This window comes from Rhinolophus sinicus, chromosome 5, assembly GCF_057876585.1.
Source record: "Rhinolophus sinicus isolate RSI-liver-muscle chromosome 5, RSI-T2T, whole genome shotgun sequence".
Taxonomy (NCBI): domain Eukaryota; kingdom Metazoa; phylum Chordata; class Mammalia; order Chiroptera; family Rhinolophidae; genus Rhinolophus; species Rhinolophus sinicus.
Genome location: NC_142505.1, coordinates 90,275,839 through 90,290,229, shown reverse-complemented (window position 1 = coordinate 90,290,229; position 14,391 = coordinate 90,275,839). Strand labels below are relative to the sequence as shown.

The window sequence follows — 14,391 nt, the reverse complement described above, 5'->3', positions numbered from 1 at the left end:
TTCATTTTCTCGTGTTCCCAGCAGAACCCTGGAGGTTCGGTAGAGCCCCTCGGAGGCTGCCCTGATGAGGGGCAGAGAGGGTGGCCAAAGGGCAGGGCTGTCCCCGCTTCCAGAACTAGTCCACTTTTGGGATCTTGAGCCAGAGACTGACTAGGCTGCAACACTTCCTACATCAGGGACTTTGGGCAAGTTTTTTACAACCTCTCTGTGCTTCAGCTCCCTACATCTAAGTGCTAAATGCACTTAGCCAAGGGCCTGGCATCAGTAACACGCAATAACTCTGTTATTTTCACTGTCACTGGATTGGTTTCCACAGGACTTTGAAACCTACTATACCACATCTTCTTTCAGTCCTCAAAATTTGTGTTTCTTTAGACTCCACAAAAAACGACCGCGAGGGGCCTCAATGAGACCAGATTGCATCACTTGGCTCCACCTTCGTCTTCCAGAGCCCGCTGACCTCAGATTATTGAAAAACTAGAGGCCATGTGCTCTGTGTGGCCAGAGCCTCAGCCAGACAGGAAGCTGAGATGGGTGACCAGTTTGTGCACTGGCCCCAACCTGAACTGTTTACAGATGGGAGGCTCCCCCCAGGTTTCCATCGGGCCTCATCTTTGGAGTGACCAGGAAAAAGTCACTGTCCTGCCACCTAGTGGAGAGGCCTCATCCTGCTTTGACCTGCCATCCTTTGTGGAATCCACCGGGGGACGTCAATCTCAAGAGTGGGATGCAGCTGAGACCACTTTCTCTTGACACTTCCCCAGAAGTGGTTCCAGTCCCTCTGGGGACCACGTTCAATTCATATGTATGTTTAAGTTTGCTTTAAGCTCTGTAGTAGCAGGACCTGCCTCATGCCCATCCCTTCCCCTCCGAGAGGAGGCGTGGGAAGAATGGGTTTGCCTCCAGGAGCAGAAGACAAGGACAGGATGTCTGCTGTCGGGCCCGCCCTCTCTGCCCATGGCAGCCTTGCTACCACCACCACAGCCTGGGAAAAAGGCCACTCCAGCCACATCCACCAAGGGGCCCAGCCTGAGGCCGTCAGGCTTTAGGCCTCACCACTGGAGGCTTGTGGTGCTGGAGGCCCAGATTGGGGCGGCTGTCCGTCCCTGGGCAGCTCTTTGCATGAAATCTTGGACATAAATCCAAGTGAAAGTTTCTGTAATGGTGTTCTTTTATGTCTCGGCTAATGTTCCCCTCCTAGTCAGAGTACTGCTTTCCTCGTCCCTGCCCTCTCTGCCCTGTTCCCCCGTCTCCTGAGAGCGTCGCCATTACTCTTGGCTGATACACCCTGGGGCCCTGCTCAGAGCTTCCATGACAGTGGGGCATCCAGGGACAGTGGGAGGAGCCTGGGCTGGGAATCAGGCGACCTGGATCCAAATTCCAATCTTACACCTCACTTGTCAGGAGACCTTAGGCAAGGCCTGGCCCTTCTGTGAGCCTCAGTTTCTTCACCTGTCAAATGGAACACCTCACTTCAGCCCTAGCCACCTTGGAGAATTGTGGGAGGGAATGAGAGTAGATGTGAACTAGTTTTATAAACTCCAGATGCTGAGTGAGAAGCATAGTGGGCCTAGGTAGAAACCAAAAAGCAGGGGCCTAAAGGACTCCATTTCTTTTCTCATTCCCCAACCCCCACCCACCGCCAGCTGTGGTGGCCCCATTGCGGAAACACCAGAGTAGACTCAGCTGCTGCAGAAAGGCCTTTACTGGGCAGACGGGGGTGAGTCTATTGCCATTGGGCCAGGGTGAGCAGTGAGGGCACATTCTCCGAAGTAGTGGGGGTGGCATCCCTGCCGGGGGCCTCAGCCTGAATGCACTAAAGGCTGGCCCTTCCGACAGGCTCAGGGGAGGTCCGCCCATAAGGGCTTCGGGCCCCTCCTTCATGGAGAAGCCACCCCTGAACTGGGGAACGTGGCCGTTGCTGTCACATCTGCCTTGGCTGCTCAGGGAGCACGGTGGGGTGGGGGAGGGGGCTGGGAGGGCCCTTCAGGAAGGAATGAGCTGTATGATGGAGAGGAGAGAGGTCGGGCAGTGTGGCGGACCCAGAAACTTCTGGGCACTTCAGTGGTGGTATTTGGAGGCAGTGGCAGATGCTGACCCCAAAGCTGAGGTCTAGGTAGAGCAGAAGAGTTGGATCTAGCGCTGGTTTTTTCTTTGGGCTCAGCTGAAAGTGAATTGTTGTCATTGGAGCAGAGAACTGGAGAGAAAGGGGTGTTATTATCTGGTACTCTCCGCGGTACAAAGCTGTGGCACACATATTGGTGCACACGCCTACAGGGAGGCACGTGGCTGCACACGCATGTGCATCCCCACACAACTAGGCACACGTTTGTGTCAGGCTGGGACCTTGTGTGATAGGGAGGGTGTGTGGTGGGAGTGTGGTGTGGCTGGAGAAATGGGTTCCTTCCTGAACAGTCCCTCCGCAGCCCTGCGTGATGGACATGGTAGGGGTGGGGGGGAGGGGAGCAGGCCTCAGTTACTTCCGCGTGACTCCCAGGGCTGCCTTCTGCTTCATGTAGGACAGGATGTCCATCTTGATGTTGCTGACTGTGGTCCGGTGGTACCAGCGCATGATGGGTACACCGTCTGGCCCCACCAGGAACTTCTCAAAGTTCCAACGGATGTCATGGATCTTCATGGGATCCCAGAAGAGGCGGTGCGATGAGCCCAGGAGCTCCGAGGTGGGAGGACAGGAGTTCTGGAACAGGGGTGAGAGGAACGTTAACCCTGGGTGGGGCCCCTCCCACTCTTCCTCCTAGGCCTTCCTCGGGGTAGGACAGCCTGGCACTGAGGAAGTGCCAGTTTGGGAGCTCAAAGACCGAATCCCAGAGCCATCTTTAGCTCTAGCCGATTGTGAAACCCTTAGCTTTTCCCTTCTGGGGCCCTGGCTGGGCCTTATTTGTAAAACAGGCTGATGAGATCCTAGGATCTGCAAAGCCCGCCAGTTGGAACAATAGATGCCAAGAGCCCAGGAGCAGGGCAGGATGGCACGGGCCTGGAGCAGCTGGAGCCCAGGCCGCAGCCAGCTGCAGTGGGCAGAGGGGCTCCCGCAGAGGTGGCCATGCACTCACCTTCAGGAACGTGTAGACCTTCTGCTCTTTCTCTCCGTTCACATCTCCTTTCTCAAAGAGTTGGAAATTGGGGACGAAGCCTCCACCTGGTCGGACATGCCTAGAGGAATGTTCTTATGTGGGTCCCAAGGAGATGGTTGGGCACAGGGCTCAGAAATGAGAGGGAGGGACAGCAGGGGCGGGGGTGTTAGGAATCCGGATCTTACTCAGTAGTGGGCAGTGGGAGCCAAAGAATGTTGAATGGCTTGGCATAATGTGGGTGTGCCGTCTTCTTTTTCCAGTTTGGTACTTGCTCAGTCACCCCTGCCCTCCCCCCACGTCACCCACACAACCAGTCATCCCTGTCGCTCTCCCTTTTTTTCTCCCGTCTTCCCCTCATTTCACTAAACGGGGGTTCCTGGGATGGGAGAGTTGTTTAGGTGGCTGATAAATCCCTCATGAGTAGGGGCCAATGCAAGAGAGGCCTGGAGCCTGAGGCCTCAGGAGCCGGGGCACAGGGTGGGCGTGCTGGATGGAGGCTCTTCCTCAGGACGCTGAGTGAGCACTCACTTGAGGGTAGGTAGGATCTCCGAGTTCTCTCCTGGCTCCTGTTTTCCGAATTGGTTGCAGGGGAAGCCCAGAATGACCAGGCCGAATGGTTCAAGCTCTTCCTGTAGTGCATTCAGTTCTGGGCCAGGGAGAGAGAGCAGAGGGGGGGAGCTGGTGAGGAGCCCTGCCGCATCCATACCGCTGAAATCCCTGGGGCCTGACAGTAGGCTCTTGCCCAAGATCACGCAGCAAATGTGTCAGTGTTGGAATTCAAGTCCCGTCCTCCTGACTCTAAGCTGGATAGGTTGGAGGTTTTGGGGGAAAGAAAGTAATACCCTTTCTCAAATCAGTAGTCAGTCACCCACCCACTGCCAAGGCAGGGCTCCTTCAGGACTCTGAGGGTTGAGTTTCCTGGAGCAAGAACCATCCATTGCTGGGAGAAAGCAGAGGACTTCCCTGGGGGTAGGGGGCTGACACCCCTCCTAGACTCTGGGAATTCAGGGATCCGAGGAATGCCTTGGCCCAGCTCCCTCAGTGTTCCTGGCCTGTACAAGGCCAGCACCCAACCTATCTCTTGCACAAACACACTGCTCTATTCCAAGGGCTTGACAGCAGCATTCTAGACAGCAGCCCCTGCCGACGGCCATCCAGCCCTCTGTCGTTCGACTTCCAGGAATCCGCCTGATTGCCAGGCAGAACATTCAGGGTCAGACTGCTCTCACCTCCTAGCCCCTCCCACCAGACTGCTCAGCCCCAGAGCAGTTTCCTGTGGGTGCTGCCAGCTGCCTTTGGCCTGCTTGGTCCCTCTTCACTCTGCCTCAACTAAGAAGAAAGGAGTGAGGATACCAGGGATCAAGAAACCCAGCTGAAATGGCCTCGAGGCTCATTGCCTGCTTTCCAGATAAGGGCCAAGAGAAGCGCTAAGGCAGATGCGGCTGAGGGCAAATGAGAAATTCTCAGCAAGACAAAGCTACCATTCCTTACTCCGGTGAAAGGATACTTCAGGCACAAACCCAACCTCCTCCATCCCTCTGCTTTTTGGGCAGTTGTGCCCAGGGATAAAGAAAGACAACAGAATCTTCCGAAGATGTTCAAAGGCAATCAGACCTCAGGCTTAGGTAATGATCTTCACAAAACCGTGGAACACAGAATTGAGATACACGGTTTGGAATCTCATGGACGGTCACCCCTTCCCCCTTCCACCAGAAAAGTGCTTATGACTGAAATATGCCCAACTGGCAGAAACAGCCCCAAATAAAGCAGGGAGAAGGGGCGGGCTCTTACCAATGTACTGGCTCGTCAGGCCTCAGTAGCTGGCCACGTTGACAAACAGGACGTATTTGCCAGCATACTGCTTGAAGGGGATGTACTCCTCCCCGTTGAGGGTGAGGGCTCCATAGTCATAGATGGTGCCACTCACGCCAGCATAGCAGTCCGTCTGGAACAGAAGACCAGCGTCGGAGCGGTTAAAGCTGGAAGGGAACTTAGATATCTGCATTTTCAAGATAACAAAAGATTATCTTGGATGTCTTTCAAGACCACTCTAAGCATTGGAACTGGACTAGAACCAAGGTCTCCTAATTCCTTGTGCAAGATAATGATCATGAAAGCACTGCATATGCTGGTGAGTGCTATGGAGACCTGCAGAATTACTGGGGTCATTACTTCATATCACATGTCAACTTATAGACATTGGCGTCCCAGGCTCTGAGGGACACTACCCTGACAGGCGTGGTTGCCTTACTAGATGGGCTGATGGAGACTGGTTGGGTGGCTGGTGCAATAATCCAGGCAAGTGATGGTGAGGGCCTGAACTGGACCACGGTGAAGGAAGAGCTGAGAGGGAAGAAGGCAGCGGCAGTGTGGCCAGTGGTGAGATTCAGACATTCCAAACCTGGAGGCCTGGAAAGCTGAGGCTGTTGTTATAAAATAGGCACAGAGGAATAGGAGTCAGGCATGGGGAAAGGCCTGCCGTGAGGATGAAATAAGGTGGGAAGGGTACAGCACAGCGCCTAAAACATATGAGATGTTTCCTGTAAGTGAGCACTTGTGACGATGACCATTGTGCCTTCCTCTGGCCAGCGGCTGCTCCAAAGTCAACCTCCAGAACAAGGAGGGACAGCGTTCAAGGGACTGCAAGTTGGGGGACGTGGATTCCACATCCAGCTCTGCCACGAACTCCTTGGAGGGTCCTGGATGGACCTTTCTCTTCTCTGGGCCTGTTTCCTTTTATAAAATGAGAGCCTTGAACTGGATCAGCTGTTCTCACCCATGATGGCTTGAGAGCATCTTCTCAGTGGGAGAGGAAGGAATGGGGTTATTAACAAGCATTAGATTGCATTTGACTCCACTCTGCCTCTCCCTCATCCTTGGCCCAGACCACAAAAAATCTGGGTCTACTCTTGAAAGGGGGTCATGGTTTCAGTAGCACAATAAGCAGGTGGGCCGGTGGTGATGGGAAAGGAAAGAGCTTGCCACCGTTGTTTCAGGTAACCTCGAAGCTGCTTTCTGGCCCTGCCATCATATGAGAAGTGGAAAGGCAATAAACAAATCGAGTGCAAACTATGATAGACCGGGAGAGATGGAGACAGGTGATAGGAGTTAGAGAGGCAAATCCACGCCCTCTCTTCCCATCAATCCTGGAAGACTTGCTGTTGAAGTGAAGGAAGCACCTCAGCCCAACTGGCTGAAGGAAGCCATCTGGGCTGGCAGGGTGTGGTCCCAGGAGGGTGTAGAAAAGCTGCCTCTGTCTTGAAGATGCCACAGGCCTGCTGAGCCAGGTGAGGCTGGGTCCCTCCGTTCCCTGACAGCTGCGGGCTCTCTTGGCTTTGGTGCACATTCCCTGCTTTACATTAGTCTAATATTCCATGCCCCGTGACGTTTGGTGGGTGCTGGGAGCAGGCCTCAGACCTCCACTCAATATTCCTCCAGCCCCTGAGCCTCCTTGGTCCCAGCTGGGGTCATTTCTACCTCAAAGTACAAACAACTAGGGCACAACAAACACAGCCCAGCTGGCCACAGAGGTCTAGCAGCCAGAAGGCAAGGCCTCCCTGCCCCGCCCCCCCGCCCCCCCAATCTCTGGGAAATAGAGATTAAATAAACCAAACTCTGGGAAACAGAGAAAGAGCCAAGAGGTTGTCCAAATAACGAAAGCTTGTAAACATCAGGAGGATCGGCTTCTGGGTACTGTTTCCGGGTGGGGGTGGGGCAAGGGGTATCTCCTCTCATCAGGTTTTAGATGTTTGCTGGCTCTGTAGCCCTAGGCAAGTCACTTTCACTCTCTGAGCGAGGGTAATACCAACTGCCTCCAAAAATGGCTGTGAGACCCTCTTGGCAGATCAAACTGTCTTGAAAGGCTCTTGGAAAGAAATCACCACATCAAGGGATAGCGATTTTTCTGCCTGCAGCTAGGGTAAAGGGCCCTGTTGTTCCCACATTGTTGTGAAGAGGGCTTTGATGTTCCCCAGCCAATGAAGAAGACCGTCCCCCCCACCCCCATCTGAAGAAGACGTCTCCCGGAGGAGGGACAAGTGACAGAGCTTCCAGGATTTCTACTGGGCCCAGTGAGGTGAGTGCAGTGGGTTCAGACCAATGGGGATCAGAGAATGGCCCAGGGTGGGGGAAGCCAAGGCCTGCACTCCCCCCTGGGCACTGCAGCCCAGTTCTTCCTTGAGCCCTTTTCCTTCCTCTGGGTCTATGGACTCCCAGAGCCCTGCACCTTAAACAGGGGAGGCCAGAGGCGAAGGAGGGGCAGGCTGTGAGAGTGCCTCAATCCTCACACAGTTGGACCAGACAGGAGAGCTCTGATGGCTCGAGAGTTGGAGGCGGGTAGAGACTCAGCCAGGACCCCTGCTGGCTGCCTTGGGCTACTGGTCTTGTGTCTCTCTTCTCTCCCATCTTCCTGCTCCCATCAGTGTGATGCTGTGAAAAGAAAACTAGACTGGGGGCAGGAGATCTGAGTTCTGGGCCTGGCTGGGCCTCTGACTCTGACCACTCCTTTCCTGGCTCCTCCATTGTGAGATGCGGTCAGATTCAGTGCTGGCTTAAGCGCCGCCCTTCAGCTCTGTCAGCCTGTGGTTCCTCGATTTCTCCGCCTGGTTTAGTCACCTAGAAACCAGCGGTTACTAGGGTCCTGTGCACGTCAGCAGTTGTTACTCTCTCCAGCTTCTGCAGTCCTTTTATAGAGCAAGGACAGGGAGCCTTGGCAACCTTAAGCTGGACTGGAGAGGGGACATGGCAAGGAAAGGAGGATTCCCTTTGTTCTGTAGCCTGTCCTTTTGAATTGGAAGGAGGCAAACATCCCTCTGGGGCTGCCATCTTTTGCCCATCCCATTCTCCATATGCCCCCCCACCCCTCCCCTTGGCTCTGGAGTGGGAGTAAGGTAAGTCGCTGAGTCCTAGAATCCAGGGCTTGACATTCAACTCTAAGGATCTGGGAGGAGAGATGGGCATGGCCACCCAGGCTCTCATTAGCTAGCAAGTCGTAGCTTGTTGCATCTGATATGATCACACCTCACCCTAAGACTTGACGAGACCATACCCATCCTGTACTCTCTGAATCCATCTGTTTCTCCCCAGAGTTCTGCAGAGAACACAGTGTGATGAGTTATTCATGGGGGTCCATGTTCTTCCCTCTGGCCTGCGTGAGGCAGGGCCCGACCCTCCCTTCTCTTGTTCTCCCCAAACTGAGGGTATAAGGCAGACTCCATGGTGGGGCCTGCCCATACCACCTCCACCCCACACCCTCAGTCTTGAGGTCAGCCGCATCCCTGCCCTGGAAAATGCCTTTTGAGTTGGGGATTGTGAACAAGGCTGGATCCAAAGGAGGAGGCTGGGAGGAAGTGGCTTCATAGCCATCTAGTCTCTAGGCTGACAACTCCGAGAAGGAATACACCGAATGGGATTTAGGCTAAGGACAGTACAGGGGATTGAATCAGACAGAAGGAACCCTGTGCTTGGAAGGGGCTTCCTGAGCAGTAGATAGAACTTTGGAAACAGAATCATGGACTCTTAAGATCTTAGAATAAAGACCCAGAAAATTCTAGAAACACAGAAGCTCTTTTTGAGCTTATGTGTATGTGTGCGTGTGTGTGCGCGTGCGTGCGTGCATGCGTGTGTGTGTGTGTCTCTGTTGGGCAATTGGAGACAGAAATCTCTCTCTTTGGGTCCATCCCTATGCCTGGCTTTTGCCTCCAGGTCCCACACTGGTGTATATAATCAAAAGAGATAGGCATGCTGGCCTCAGCATCCCCCTCTAGCTAAGAGTCACACACCCTGCTGGCCATAGACTCAGGCTCAGGGGAATTCTGCCTCTCATGCTGAGCTGGCAGTCCCCCGCTTGCTCCAACGACCAGGTGTGTTCAGGACAGTATGCACAATGGGTGGTGGGTTGGGAGGCTGTCCCAGCGCAGGAAGCCTTTCAGAGAACAGTGTGTGGATGTTGCAGCTTCTCCAAGCATCCCCTCTGAAGTCTCAAACTTCATTTCACCGCTGCCCACCCCCCCACCCCCCCCCACACACACCTACAGATGGAGAAACAGGACCAGAAAGGAGCAGCGGTCTACTCAGGGTCCTGGGTATTGTGCACTACCAGTCTGGAGCTTTTTCTGACACCAGTCTCTGTATCTTTTACCAATGCCCCAAATCCAAGTGCATTTCTACTTGGGTGTATTCTTGGGCTAGAAGAGCCCCCAAGGCAATTCTTCAAAATGGGGACCACCCAGCTGCGTTCTTTCCTTCCTCCTTGGCTGTCAGTCTCCCAAGAAACCTCGTCAGCCAACCAGATGCCAAGTCTCTCTCTAGGCCTTTTTCTGTGACTGCACCCCCTTCAGGCCTGACTGGAGCGGAGTAGCTCCGAAGTGACATAGATGTAGCAAGGCAACCCTGAGGTAGCCGTGGGGGAGAATCTCGAACTCCAGGAGAGGGACCTTCCTCTCATCCGGGGCTCTCAGGTCTCCAATAGGTGGAACTGCTCGGAGACTGACGGTCTGGGTGTGGGGGTCCAGGCGCAGTGGGGAGGCAACCGGAGTTAAGGGCGTCCCTCCCACCAAGGTGTTGCCCTTCTGGAGGGGAACCCGGAAAGAGGGGTGCCTCCCAGGAAGATGGACACCTGGGGGCTATGTTCATTCCCCGACCCGCCACCCTGACCCACACCCCAGAGGCTCACTCACCTTCGACTTCTCCTGCCCCCGGCTGGGCGGGACGAAGCCAGCCAGGAGCAGGGAGAGAAGGCAGGATGCCCGGAGCAGCCGGGCCATGGTGGGCTGGGGGCGCGTTTCGGGCTCGCCCAAGACGCTCTCTAATCCCGGGCCACCGTCGGTCTGAGGTGTCCGATGCTCAGGCACCTTTGAAGCCCTCAGTGATGACCAATCCGCAGCTGGCCCGGAGTCCTTGTAGCCAATCGCAGGGCCGCTCGCGTTTCAGGGGCGGGCACGACTTACTCTCCGTTTCTCCCTCCTCCGCAGGTCCCGGGCGACAGTGACGTGAGCAAGTCTGGGCAGAGAGGTGGGAGCCAGGTCCTTGTGGACCTGAGAGGGGCCCCCTCTTCTTTTGGTTTTAAAGTGCAACAGGAGGCAGGCACGATGTCCTTCAGCACAGCCAGGAAAAGGGCTTTAGATAACACGGAAGAACTGATGGTAGGCTCAATTCTGGGAAGCATTTCTCACTCCTAGGCTTTCCAATACCCCATGGTGTTCCCCCTTCCCTCCTGCCTCCATGCCAGTTGAAGAAAGGTTGAGGATTTAAAATGTCAGCAAGATCTGAAGTCAGACTTTCAGAAACATTGCTCTGTAAGTTTGGTGCTTAAGAAGCAGAGTGGGTGCCCTAGGATTTTGAATGCAGCCCCCTCCTGGGAAGAACACTGGGATACCTCAGCTGGTTTGGGAGCAGGAAATATATTTGCTCCCTGTATAGTCTTGAACGTGTTGCTTTCCCTCTCTGGGTCTCAGTTTCCCCAACTGTGTAATGGGATTGGTCGACCATCTCTAAGGTCCTGCTGGTTCTGGCTAGATGATTTGCTTCTAAAATAAGTGACAAACCAGGAGTCCCTTGAGAGTAGGGACCATAATCACCACCTGGCACAGGGCCTAGAACACAACAGGTGCTTGATATTTGCTGCATTAATCCATCAATGAATTCATTTCTCTGCTGGGAGATACTGATGAACCGGCCAGACAGCTCTAGGTCTGGGTTGTCCGGGATGATTCTATCCACAGATAGAGGAATGAGTCGAGATTAGTGCTTCCCATATCTGTCTACCTAGGAAGGTTTTAACACAGATTCCAAGGCCCCACTTCAGAATCACTGCATTAGAATCTCAGGGGCAGAGGCTGAGAATTGCCCTCAGACATGTTCCAAAGGTGATTCTGAAGCAGGGGATTCCCCATCTTCTGACGGAGAAGTACCTTGAGATACCATGCCTTTATTACGATTTAAAATATTACTGTGCTTGTGGAAATTTGGAAGGTCTATCTCAAGTTCCACATTCTCTGCGAAGCCTCCTTACCTCAAACCACAGCCTGTTGAAGTGAAGGGAAGCTTGAAGGCCAGGAAGTCTTTAAATGAGTTAAAGGGCAGAAACATTTGAACAGTAACAGACACAAAGTATATGCTCAATAAATGTAATTTATTCTCCTACCTCATTTCACTGAAGTCTAGAGATGGAGAACAAGTTACTTAAGTTCCCATAGCAAGTAGGTGGCAGAGAGGAGTCCGGAATCCAGGTCTCTAGATTCCGATCTCAGGCCCTTTTCATTTTGTTCTGTTGTCTTTTGAAGACCATGTATACCCAAGGATACAAACATCTGTATACTTATCAGTTTGTCAGAAATCCATCATTCATCAGTATCAGTAGGCATCTAGTGACCCTCAAGATGTGTGCCCAGCATCATGCTAACACCACATAAGAGATGTCAAAGAGTTTTCTGGAATTTACAATCTCTGCCCTCAAGGCATATGCAGCAGAGCCAGGACTGGGATGGGGCAAGTAAGCACAGCTGGCATCTGAGAGTGAGTGCCTTAAAGTTTGCACTCTGTGTGCCTGACTGGCCTTACCCTGGTCCCAATCTTGCTTGTTCGGTTTCTTTGGGGGAAACAAGCAGACGTCAGAGGCCTGAGGCCTACTGTGGGGCCACAGACCAGTTACTTCCTTCCCTGGGCCTTAGCTGGCCCATCTGTTAAACAAGGGTCTTTGACATTCTCTCACCAGTGGTCTCTGTGGCTCTACAGCTCCAAGGGTCAGAGGAAGGCCAGTGCCACACCAAACTCAGGAGCACTGATTTCTGGGACAGGGGGTGGGGGTGGGGGTAGCATGGCCTGGCGTTGAGGAGGCCTGAGCCTTGGTACAACGAGCATGAAGACAAGAAGGAAAACAGTACTGCCCAGTCTTCTCACCTCCAGCTTTTTTTAAAGCACATTTTGGTTGATTTGTTCCTAGGAAGCCTATGTTTTGAAAGATGTTATTCTCCACCACAGCGTTTCCTCTTGCCCTCAGGTTGAAGTCCAAATTCCTTAGCGCTTCAGGCAATGTCCTCAAAGTCCAGCTGCTTCCTCCTCGTTCGCCACACTCCTCTTCTCTCGATCCCAGCTGCGCTGGACTTTATTCGGTTCCTCCAACATGCCATTCTCTCTCACCTCCAGGTTTTGTCTATGCTGTTCCTGTGCCTGGAGTGCTCCATGTTCTCGCTTTAACTCTCCTACCATTTTTCAGGTCTCAGCTTCAATGTCACTTCTTCAGAAAAGAGTTTTGTTCAGGTCCCTTTATACAGTCCCCTTGTTATAGTTCCTAGAGCATTTGACACTTTCTACATCAACCCTTTGTTGTACCTTATTGTCATTTCTTGTTTGTTTATCTTCTATACTAAACCATAAGGTCCACGAAGGCTTCATTCCCAGCACTTTGCCCAGGGCTTAAAACATAGTAGATGCACAGGAATATCTATGAAATAAGTGAATGTCAAATAAAACACTGTTTGGCCTATAGAATAAGCAAGGCTTCAGGTCAGCACATGCTAACAAGGTTAGCCCACAAAACTGGTCTGATTCCAGTTGCTAGTAAGATTCAAGACATGTGGGTCACGTTGAATGAGCTTGTCAGATAAGGGTAGATGATTTGCGTTTTGGGTTTTGGGAAGGGAAGGGTGGAAACCGACTCTATAGACAAATCATAAGCCAGTTTTGCTTCTAGTCTGAGAAAGTCTCTACTGAATCCCAGGCAAGTGTGCACCCTCTTGTTTTTTGTTTTTTGTTTTTTGAGACATATACAGGGATCTTACTGCCTACCCAAAATATGTCTTGGTGTGTGAATGGAGACTGTAGATGACTTAGAAGGAGGTTTGAAAAAAAGTGTTGATGCTCTGTGTCTTCAAGGAAAATAGAACATGAGTTAACAAACAATAAAGGCTATAAAAAGCCAAAACAATGGAAGCCACCCCTATCATTGCTTAGTAAGTGCTGGACTCAGTGATGGGGTCAGCCAGCCCAACTAATAGGTCTGGATGGCGGCTGCCGAAGGGAAGCCCAACCCCCATGAATTCAGTGCCAACTTCAGATAGTGGCCCTGTTTTGCAATCAAGAAGGGATTGCAGAACCCAGGTGGAGCCAGCTGCTGGTGTTCTGAATAACTGGCATATCTAACCTCAGAGCCAGCCTGCAGACAGTGAGTCCATGAAGAGGAGAGGTGGCTAGAGTCTTTGCTTTTGAAGCCAGTGCTTTTGAGCCTCAGTTTCCTCATCTATAGGAGTTGGACAAGTTGACCTGAAGGGCCAAGATTTTGGATAATAAGAGTAACAGGCAGCATTCACCCAACATCCTATATACACCAGGTACTGCCGCAGTTTTTGAAAAGTCCCTGCCACCTCGTGAGATAGCTAACATTATTGTGCCCATTTTACAGATGAGGAAACTAATATCCAGAGAGGTTAAGTAACTGCTTAAAGGCATGCAGTTGGTAAGTGGCAGAACCAGGATTCTGACCCAGATGTCCTGTTTCCAGAGCCCTTGCTATTCATCTCTAAGCCTGTGCTGCCAACATGATAGTTACTGGACAGGTATGACTAGTGAGAACTTGGAATGTGGCGAGTCCAAATTGAGATGTGCTATCAGTGTAAAATACACACTGGTTTTTGAAGATGTAATATGAGAAAAAGAGACTATAAAAATATCTCATAAATTTTTATATAGTTACATGTTGAAATGTTAGTATTTTTATATGTTGGGTTAAAGGAAATGTATTCTTGAAATTAACTTCACTTGTTTTTAATTTTTTTTATTTAAAGATTTTATTGGGGAAGGGGAACAGGAGTTTATTGGGGAACAGTGTGTACTTCCAGGCCTTTTTTCCAACTCAAGTTGTTGTCCTTTCAGTCTTAGTTGTGGAGGGTGCAGCTCAGCTCCAGGTCCAGTTGCTGTTGCTAGTTGCAGGGGGCGCAGCCCACCATCCCTTGCGGGAGTCGAACCGGCAACCTTGTGGTTGACAGGACGTACTCCAACCAACTGAGCCATCCAGGAGCTCAGTGGCAGCTCAGCTCAAGGTGCTGAGTTCAATCTTAGTTGCAGGGGGCGCAGCCCAACATCCCTTGTGGGAGTCGAACCGGCAACCTTGTGGTTGAGAGCCCACTGGCCCATGTGGGAATCGAACCGGCAGCCTTCAGAGTTAGGAGCATGGAGCTCTAACCACCTGGGCTACCGGGCCAGCCCTTGTTTTTAATTTTTGAATGTGACTGCTAGGGAATCTAAAATTACATGCACAACTAATGTTAATATTTCTATCGGACCGTGCTGGCGTAAGCTATAG

The 14,391-nt window shown here is 52.1% G+C and overlaps 3 protein-coding genes and 1 pseudogene across 16 annotated transcripts in view; 3 read left to right on the top strand and 1 right to left on the bottom strand.

The window, feature by feature from the left end:
* TNIP1 (TNFAIP3 interacting protein 1) overlaps positions 1–1,157 on the top strand; it is a 48,765-nt gene extending 47,608 nt beyond the window's left edge. For 6 of the 12 annotated variants that reach the window (XM_074313800.2, XM_074313796.2, XM_074313797.2 and 3 more), the window contains one exon: positions 352–1,157. In XM_074313800.2, the coding sequence (XP_074169901.2) occupies positions 352–410 (59 nt within the window). In that variant the 3' untranslated portion in view covers positions 411–1,157. Of the gene's footprint in view, positions 1–316 lie in introns of all 12 variants that reach the window. The other 6 variants (XM_074313801.2, XM_019734318.3, XM_074313798.2 and 3 more) reach the window with 2 other exon arrangements.
* A 530-nt stretch (positions 1,158–1,687) lies between these two features.
* Positions 1,688–9,938, bottom strand: GPX3 (glutathione peroxidase 3). The gene is made up of 5 exons (XM_019734325.3): positions 9,770–9,938; positions 4,884–5,037; positions 3,621–3,738; positions 3,072–3,171; positions 1,688–2,698 (listed from the first exon to the last, which is right to left on the bottom strand). The coding sequence occupies exons 1-5, from the start codon at positions 9,854–9,856 to the stop codon at positions 2,477–2,479; spliced, it is 681 nt and encodes a 226-aa protein (XP_019589884.1). The 5' UTR covers positions 9,857–9,938; the 3' UTR covers positions 1,688–2,476.
* Positions 6,412–14,391, top strand: part of LOC109448730 (zinc finger protein 300) — a 55,355-nt gene continuing 47,375 nt past the window's right edge. For all 3 annotated transcript variants that reach the window (XM_019734321.3, XM_019734323.3, XM_074313803.2), the window contains exon 1: positions 6,412–7,167. The gene's annotated coding sequence lies outside the window, so the exon portion shown is untranslated. The remainder of the gene's footprint in view (positions 7,168–14,391) is intronic.
* The window catches only part of LOC148758292 (uncharacterized), a 29,897-nt pseudogene continuing 25,360 nt past the window's right edge, over positions 9,855–14,391 (top strand).